The 9,619-nt window shown below is 32.6% G+C and overlaps 1 protein-coding gene across 3 annotated transcripts; it reads right to left on the minus strand.

Moving 5' to 3' along the window:
- Positions 1-325: 325 nt before the first annotated feature.
- Positions 326-5,443, minus strand: LOC145094139 (uncharacterized). Of its 3 annotated transcripts, none has more exons than XM_079032443.1 (12): positions 5,276-5,443; positions 3,044-3,644; positions 2,818-2,958; positions 2,583-2,726; positions 2,134-2,502; positions 1,980-2,051; positions 1,805-1,888; positions 1,520-1,699; positions 1,296-1,431; positions 1,165-1,223; positions 911-1,090; positions 326-810 (listed from the first exon to the last, which is right to left on the minus strand). In XM_079032443.1, exons 6-12 carry the CDS (start codon positions 2,031-2,033, stop codon positions 397-399), a joined length of 1,107 nt encoding a protein of 368 aa, XP_078888569.1. In that variant the 5' UTR covers positions 2,034-2,051; positions 2,134-2,502; positions 2,583-2,726; positions 2,818-2,958; positions 3,044-3,644; positions 5,276-5,443; the 3' UTR covers positions 326-396. The 3 variants fall into 3 exon arrangements, with proteins under 3 accessions (XP_078888569.1, XP_078888561.1, XP_078888554.1); XM_079032435.1 differs by adding an exon at positions 4,515-4,559 and having other exon boundaries at positions 1,165-1,431; XM_079032428.1 differs by having other exon boundaries at positions 1,165-1,431.
- Positions 5,444-9,619: the final 4,176 nt, after the last annotated feature.

Below are 9,619 nucleotides of genomic sequence, written 5' to 3' on the forward strand. Positions count from 1 at the left end.
TATCAGTTGGGTTGATGAAGAGAAGGACCAATCTTCTATGGTAATAGCTAAAGTAGCTAACTCTAATAAGCTCTTTCAATCAGAAAATAAGAAGTTAAAGATAGCGTTGGTTTGTAGTTGGGTGTTGTTCTTGGCAGTTCTTGTTTACAAGTTGTAAGCTTTTCAATATTGTTTTTATGGTTTTGAAGTTGTTAGGTCAATAAATTGTTGTGTTTGTAACGTTAAAACAAATGTTGTAGTCGTTCTTATGTTGTATGTATTGATAAGTAGTTAGTAGGTCATTAATTTGTTGTAATTGTCGTAACGTTATATTTTTTGCCATCCGTTGAGTAAACTGTAAAAATAAACTAATAATGAAATCCAACATTAATTTATATATACATTTATATAATCCAACTACATAGGACCAAGACTAGACCCCCAAATAATTTTTGTCATCCGTAGACGGAACTCTAAAGCTGCATTCTTTGGGTCAATAAGAACACGTATTGGTTGACCTGAAACCAATTGCTCCATAAACATACAAACAAAAACACCGCAATCTCCCAAATGACTACTTTGTTGGGGAACATTTTCTTCATAAATGAATTGCATATTCAATGGAATCCTTGGGATGTTCCTCCGGGCCCAATACTTAATCTTGTCCAAATAATTTGCCACCCGACGTTCAAATTTGGAAAAGATTCCTTCAGATTTGAATTTTTCATAAGCCCCTCTACCAAGACTGTCATAAATATGCACTTCCATTGACGCTAATCGTAGTTCCCCAAATAGCCAATGATTAGGGGATGAATGAATCGGCAATAAGACCTGTATAAGGATCAGAAAATAAAATTATGTTTATTTACATCACAATACAAAAACATAACAAAAAAACGATATTATTTTCAATATAAACTATTAAGTTTACCGTATCAACATTCCACCAAGCAACCATGAAGTTGGGGTACGTAGCAATACCAGCCATAAACGCCCTCCAGTCATGTCCTTCTTCCAAAGCATGAGAAACAAAAAAATTTGGAGGCATTATTGTATGTCGGTCGCTCTCAAACCGTCTCTCCATCAATAGTCGGTACCAAATGGTTATATGCTGCACACATGATAGTTTTGTTATTGACTAAAAAACAATTAACTTTTAAAATAATTAATTAACAATTAATTTACCGCTGACTCCAACCATCCGTCGTGTGTATGCCCAAACAATGAGCTCCAAAAATCTCTATCTAACACGAAATTAAACAAACGATGTTGGACATCATATGAATGCAATACATAATTTTGGATGGCAACCTTACCGCCTGCTACGTAAGGTTGCAGGCGCAACATGGAGAAGTCATGAGCAACACCAAAAACTGGAGGAGGAACGGGGCTTGTTGATTTGATATCAACCTTCTTTTTTGTTCTTCTTTTTTGCTTCGGTGTCGTGTGCAACTAAAAACAATATTCAAATGTTTAAATCTATATCTTTCAGATAATTCACATAAACATAAAATCATCAGTTTATAAATAAAACGAATACCTCGGTGTAAGGAGGGCACAAATATTGTGATGGTTTTCGACTCCTCGGTTTATCGGGTGTAACTTCTTTGTCATCATCATCATCAAAATAATCTACAATTCCCGTTATTATTAGTTCGTCTTCGTCCGGCACATCATCATCAAATTTGTTCCCCGCATTGTCATTCCTCTCCTCCCACTCCTACATTAAAAATAATACTTTATACTTAATAACGAAATACACATAATTTAATAAGCAATAATATCTAAATAAACAAAATATTTATATTAATGTAACTATAAGAACCTCTTTAACTTCACTATAATCATTTACATCAAACACATCATCATCAAATTTGTTCCCCGCATACTCATTCCTTTCCTCCAACACCTACATTAAAAATATAACTTTTTACTTAATAACGAAAGACACTTTATTAAAAAGTAATTATTAAAATCGTAAATGTAACATCTATAACAACCTTGTCGTCTTGAATATCACCAAAAACATTTTCAGTTGGATTGTTTTTATTCATCACTTCATCTTGCACAACCTATATTTTCAAATATAAAATATGAACACAGGTATTCATATATGTTAATAAAATTTAATAAATAATGTAGCGTGTAACTAACCTGTTCATCATAATTTCTTTGTGACACTGTCGGATCATCAAAAATAATGTCGTTCCAAAATTGTTCATTATTCACTTCTTCAACAAAAACCTATGTAGGTTGTCGGTTCATAAACACATGCTGCTCCAGTGCATGTAGCCGTTTCAACACCTCGTCTAGGTTGTGTTTCCCACTGCCCCGACCTCTACCATGAGAGCGACCACTGGACGACATACTAGACGAAGATTCGTCTTGTCTCCTAAAATGGTCCCGTACTGGGGATGAAACTGCTTTCCCTTCACCATATACATACTCTTGAAATGACATATAATAAGAAGATGTCATCTCACCATCACCCGGTAACATGTTTTGTCTTGGTGGTAGCCCCTCCTAAAAAATTAAACATATTAAAAATGCATATAAAAGTATAATAATCAAGTTTATTAATAATAAACGAAATATTTTTAAACCTGCATCTTTGACCAAATCTTGTTCACGTCAACCCATTTCAATTTTTTTGTTCCACTCCATCGTTTCATCCGAGGCAAGTCTTTATTTTTTCTCGATGCAAATCCACATGCACGAACAGCCGGAATCATCTCATATATCCATATCTACAATTTTTTACAATTACAGTAATAAAAGTTAAAATTAAAATAAAAAACATAACAATAAAACAATTTAAATATAAGTAAATTTTTATACCCTTATTGGACCGTAAATCCTGAGACGGAGTACTTTAAAGTTTGACCACATTCAGAAAGTGATAAATAATTATGTATTTTGTTCCATGTATCCTCAAGGTCAACATAAGTAAAATCCCAGTGATAGCTACCCCAAGCGAAGCTAACAAAACAAAAAAAAACAAAATTGATTATTATATAAATTATAATTTTAATAAAATAGAACTTTTAACGTAAACAAAATATACCTGTTCCAGAGATCCAAATTCTCAGCAAAAAAAAAAATAATCTTGTGGCACCCGATCATTAACTTCTTTACCCAAAAAAACCTTCACACAAAATGTATATCAAACATACTCTAACTGCATCAACGTCGTCAAGTGCTAGGAATGTTCGATTTAAAATTAAACGTTTCAGGTCGCCGATTTTCACCGAACTATTAGTATGGTCCGGAAATAGCCGTTCACGCAATAAACATCTTTTTTTACTGCTTATTAATTTTTCCGACCCTTTTCTCCCAATGTTTTTTGGATACTCCCCAAAATTGAAGCCGGTAATCAAACAAAACTCTTCCGGCCCATAAACCATTTTCGTATTGCCTACTCGAAAATATAAACGTTTTATTCCATCTGGAGATAAAACAAGGTCCGGCCGGATCTAATGAAGGAACATTTTATGAAACAATAATGCGTCCCCTTGTAAACGAGGGACATCAATAAAATAACCAAAGACGGTATCTCTGAAAATAGCACGTCGAGAATCATCTAAAACTTCAAATACTTCCCATATGTTACCGCCAGAGCCTTTTAAGTTCGCAAAGGCTTTCGTATTCATTAAACTAAAATCATGCTGCAAAAAAAACACAAAAACAAATTAGATAACTAAAAAATATTTTTTTTTAAAATATATGATTACGAACTGCAAATACAATTTCTTAATTACTAATATATATATTTCCGATAAAAAACAATAACATACACATATATAAACAATTTTCCAAGTTATACAACAAATATATTTATGATAGAAAACAATATCATACATAATTATATAAACATTTTATTAAACAAATTTTCAACTTAAACGACAAATATATCAACGACAAATTTTCAACTTAAACAAATTTTCAACTTAAACGACAAATATATAAACAATTTTTATCTTTCTAATTAAAACTAACATTTTATAACCATATAAACAAAAAAAATTAAAAATAAAACGACAACCAAATTAACAATTTTGCAAGTTATACGATAACTTTATACAAATTTTCAACTTACACGACAAATACAAACAATTTCTAACAATATATATATACGACAAATTTTCAACTTATACAAATGTTATACTTATACGACAAACACAAACAATTTCTAACAATATATATACGACAAATTTTCAACTTATACAAATGTTATACTTATACGACAAATATATATACAAACGACTATTTTGCACTTTATATAAACAATTATACGATAAGAATATATACAAGATTTCAGGTTATACAACAACTAAAAAAACAACAAAAATAACAAATTGTAAACATTATCTACGCAGTCTCTACTTGTCTCTAGTTGCATTTAAACTTCAAGTATACTAAAAAAATATTAAAACTATCAAACACAACAAAATTACCCTTTTTTAACACTAAATAATACAACAAATGATAAAATAAAGAGATTGTTGACATTAAAATTAAAAGAGTTAAAATCTAACCATATTTGCGGGATTGTTGACATAATCCTTCATTTTCTTCAAAAACTAGCCAAAATTCCGAGAGAAGCCCAAAGTTAGAGAGAGTTTTTGTGTAGAGAAGGGTGAAAAATGGAGAAAAAAAAAACGTTTTTATACTCAAAATCGAGGACATTTCGCAGATGGGAGCCATTTCGCAGATGGACCTTCTCATCTGCGAAATTGGTGGCTATTTTTGTAATTTCGATTTTTTTTGGCTATTTTTGTAATGCAATTAGTGTAAATGACTATTTTTGTCATTTTCTAAAAAAGAAATAGAACCTTTAGATTGTCGTATTATGACAGCCCGTAGGAGTCCACATTGTTTAATTAGGCGAATATGGAATTGGTTATAATATGTAAATTTCTTCTTTTTGGTTTCTTGGGTTTAATCATACAATAGCTTCAGCTAAAAAAAATTATAAGTATAAAACAATTTCTCAATTTAAAAATGGGCCAAAATCTAGAGTATAACATATAACCGTTTTGAATTCTCAATACTTACTAAATGTCTTAATCGCCCTAATGTTTTTTTACTCTATTCTTCTGGTCCAAAGAGCAAATAAAAGCTATCATTATTTTTTTTTTTACACTTTTTTTCTTCTAGGTCCAAAAAAGCAAATAAAAATTATTATTAAAAAGACTGGACAAATACATTAAACACAAATCATCCTACATCGTGTATTCGTGTACTACAAATACAAATGATAAAAATAGTAAATCACAACAGAAAAAAACAACCATACCTTTTAAACAGAGAAATCGTGGCTGAAGCTCCATCGAAAACAATATATGCATGACGAAATCAACCTCCATGAAAATTAATCAGCGACAATAGTAATTGCGGCCTTAGATGCAAGACGGCGAGAGTAATCGCCCTAAATCCCTACAGCCTACAGCCGTCTCAGAGAGAAAAGTAATATATATACCAAAGCATTTAGGGTTAACCTAAGGTATTTACCATATTGACCCCGGAGGCATCTTCAAATTTTAGCTTTGAGATATATAGACAATTCATTTTACAATTTTATGTGGTAAAAAAACGTGAAGAACAAACTATTTACGATTTGAGAATTTGTAAATGATCGTTAGATTCTTGTAGTTTTTTTTATTTATTAATAATATATCATCTTTAATAAATGAAGGTTTTTTTACCACATGTCATCTTCTCCTTCATTTTGACACTTGTCATTTTGTGAGAATTTTTGAAATTTTATTTTCTACTTGTCATTTTTTAAGGATTTTTATTTTCTTAAAAACAAAATTCCATAAAATTGTAATGAGTTTTATAAGGAAATAAAATCATCTTATTAATTTGGTAATAAATTATCATAAATAATTCAAACAATTTAGTTTCTTTTGCAGATTTATTACATTATGTTATGTAAAGTATTACATTATAAAATATTTCATATTTATATATTTATATTAAAATTAATTTATAATAAACCCGTGTAATACACGGGTCTTACACCTAGTATATATATATTATAGTTTAATAAATAATTAGATTAGGAAATTATAGTTTGTATTATTTGTGTAAATTTTATATAGAAACTATTTTATTTATTTTTTCACTTTTTATTTATAGTAAATTACATGAATAGTCATGGTCAATCCCGAGAATTCAATGTCCACGATGAGTCGAAAAATAAAAAGTCCTTAGGCCTTAAAGTGTAACGAATTAAAATTACATAAACTAATATTTTTTTTTTAAAACGACGATAAACTTTATAGTAACAAACATAACAAAATCATAGTATTTTAATGAATAATTACATATCGTAACAGCTAACTCACGATCCGTGAAACTCTCCTAGCGTTCTCGATAGCAAATTAGTTGAACAACTCTTCGTAGTCTATACTCTCTAAGATTTCGTTCTCGATAGATATCATCGTCAAACCACTAATGTTGCGTTTGGTTCGCAATATGTTTTTGATGGAATTGGAATCTGTTAAGGAATTAGAATCGGTCAGGAATTCTAATCCGGTTTCATATTCTGTTTAGTTGCTAGGAATGAAATTTGAATACAATTTGTTTTATAACTTGTATGTAAAAACATATTATATAAATTTTAAAAAAATAATAATAAATGATAGTGATGGTGGGAGTGATGTTGACGATGGCAGTAGTGGTGTTGATTGAGACATAATGTAACGCCTGTATTTCTGGGCTTGTCATTAATATTGATGTAATAGTCTAGGTTAACCTTTGTAACCCATTTTAAAATAATAAGAACGTATTATTTGAGTATTATGTGTTTTGTGCTTAATTGCTTAATTATGTGATTTGATTTAATTAAGAATAAAATAAGCGTCAAAATTTAAGTGTAAAATAAACCCGATATCTTTGCATAAAGTTGTAGTGGCCGAAACGAGGTTTCCGAATATATATAGAACGCCCGAATCTGACTTCGTATGAGGATGTTATGATTTTCTGAAGTTTCGACTTAGCAGTATGCAGCCCGAATACTTGATTTGAGATCGAGCGGTCTTTAGCCGAAACAATCTAAACAAGAATCGAAGATCTCGTTAGTAGTAGCGAAACGATAAAAAGATAGGCGAGAACGGACGTCGGATAAAGAAGCTATGAATTTATAATGAAGTTTTCATGTCCCGGCCTACTAAAAATAAATAATAAAAATAAAAGTCAAAATTAGCCGACAGAGTCTAAACGAAAGTTATAGAGCGTAGTCTCACCTACGCGTGGATATAAAGAACGTCGAAAACGGAGTTCGTATGAGGAAGATATGAATTTTTGAATTTTATTAAATAATTAATATATAAATTTAATTATTAAATCCCATATTATCCGAAGGGGAGTCACCAGACTCATCCGAACTACGCCCAGCGTACAGCGAAGCATGACGACCCTCGCACTTGAGTTCTTCGGATACGTAAGCAGTGACGATTTCGAAGGAGTACGCCCCGTGTAGAGCATTACGCCCAGCATAATGCGAGGCCTCAGCCTCCTATAAAAGGGCATGCGAGGGCAACCTTATTCTTTTGCCAAATTCTTACTTTCTCTCTAGCTTTTGCCTCGATTTGCATGCCAATTATACCCCGAAGCCCCGGTATTATTCCCGAGCCCCGAAGCAAGTTCCGAAGCCCAGAAGATCCCGAGAAGTGAGATTCCAGAGCCGAAGCTCTGCCCGCGAGAAGCCAATTTTTGTGAAGATCTTCCAGATCTACCGAAGAATACTATTTCTGCAAGTCGTAGTGCTGTCCGATCATCTTCTGATCAAGTGAGTGTGTAGTTACCTTCTTCTAACACATAATTATGAATTATTTTATACGAAATACGTGTTATGTGTATATTTTGTTGTTATATGCGTGAATGTATATTCACTTTCTTCTATCTCATAGATCTGATTTATTCTCTATGAAATACGTGTTATGTAGGTGTGCCTCATCTGTTATGTGGAATATGTATTGAATGAGAATGTTATACAGGTTTTAAACTATGTATAAAAATATATATTTTTATCTACTAATATGTTGGGTAGAACATGGGTAGATAGTTGATGTGTGATAAACAGATGAGAGGTCTCGATGTTGTTGTTGTTGATCTAGTTACTCAGCGGAGTATGGATAACGACCACAAACTTTTTCTAGACAGTCATGTGGAACGCTAGCAGGTTCATAACATGCAGGTGTTGTGAACGATGTGTTCACGGTGTACCCTATCCCTCTCATGGTTGCCTTTAGGATATCTATTGTTGAGGAAACCCCTTAGCAGTAATGTCCGTCCCGATGAAAATCCTAGATTAGGTCTCTTGAGATAGATGTTGTTTTAGGGACATAAAGTGAGGATAACGGGAATGGGTAATCGGGTTATTGTTGGTTGGTGAAATTAAATATAATTATTTATTGTGGGTTGAAAACCCTATATGCTCACCAGGCTCCCAAGCCTGACCCACTCAGTTTATTCGTATTACAGGTAGTGGCGCGAGGGCATAAGATGGATGAATCATCAAGTTGTTTTGTTTACAAGTCTGTATATGTATATATTTGTTGAATGACTTGTAATGTTATCGTCTATGCTTTATGGTCTGTATCGGAACATGACATCCCGAGTTTTGATTATATAATGAAAATGCATATCTTGATGAAATGCTTTGATAAATATTATTTTATCATATTTTGTTTTGGGAACAAATTCTGCAACTGTTTTAAATCAAAAGGATTTACTCTGAAATTATTTTAAAAAGCATAAATGAAATCGGTCTTTTCTGGCCGAGATTTTTGGGATGTCACAGTTGGTATCAGAGCATTAGTTTAAGCGAACTAGGAATTTGTAGGATTTCTAGACTTAAACTTAGAATGCTAAGTGGAGATTGTGAGATGTGTGTCTGATATATTATAGACACGAGCACTAGTATATTTTAGGAAGCTGCCTAAAATGCTTTTATGTGCTAAAGGTTATATGTTGCCATATATGATATTATTTGTTCGGATTTATGGTCTGTTGCCGATCGGATCTGGAAACTTTATGTGTGTAGGATTCTAAGCGTACGTCTACGGTATTAGAACTAACATGTAAACGTTTCGGAGTGATAAGGATGATTTAATTATCTATCATGGATGAGGATCTAATTTCACTTTATTCGGTGTGTAGATCAAAAATGGTAAGAACCAGGAGTGGCGTTGGAAACGCGGATGAAAACAGGAATCAACCACCAGTGATTGAGCAAGCACCTGTTGTAGCAGCAGCACCAGAACCAATATCGATGGTTAGGGTGCAAGCCATGATTCCGGCTATGTTAGTCGAACAAAGGGATGAAATGCGACAGATGTTGCATGATAATAGGGACGAACCTATCATACCTATTGAGGAACCTGAATTGATTCCCGAGCAATCGGAGGAAGGGAACAATAGTCGCATGGTGAGTCAAGTTGGGACTCAAGGAGTACGAAGGAACGATTCGGAAAGGAGAAACAACAAGGATGGGCGAATGTACAAGAATTTCTTGGGCGCCAAGCCGTCAAGTCTTTCTGGAAGCCCAAAGCTTGTTGAGACTATGGATTGGATCTCCGAAATTGAGATGGTATTTGAAAGTTGCGACTGTAGCAACAAACAGAAGACTGTC

Source organism: Lactuca serriola, chromosome 1 (assembly GCF_051521515.1).
Source record: "Lactuca serriola cultivar US96UC23 chromosome 1, Lser_US96UC23_V15, whole genome shotgun sequence".
Lineage (NCBI taxonomy): Eukaryota > Viridiplantae > Streptophyta > Magnoliopsida > Asterales > Asteraceae > Lactuca > Lactuca serriola.

Excerpts from the sequence above, each read along its gene's own strand:
- LOC145094139 (XM_079032428.1), bottom strand. The coding sequence starts at position 2,033 with ATGAATAAAAACAATCCAACTGAAAATGTTTTTGGTGATATTCAAGAC. Across the intron at positions 1,700-1,804 it reads ATTATAGTGAAGTTAAAGAG|GAGTGGGAGGAGAGGAATGA; the intron begins GTTCTTATAGTT and ends TTTTTAATGTAG. Across the intron at positions 1,432-1,519 it reads TGTGCCCTCCTTACACCGAG|TTGCACACGACACCGAAGCA; the intron begins GTATTCGTTTTA and ends TATTGTTTTTAG.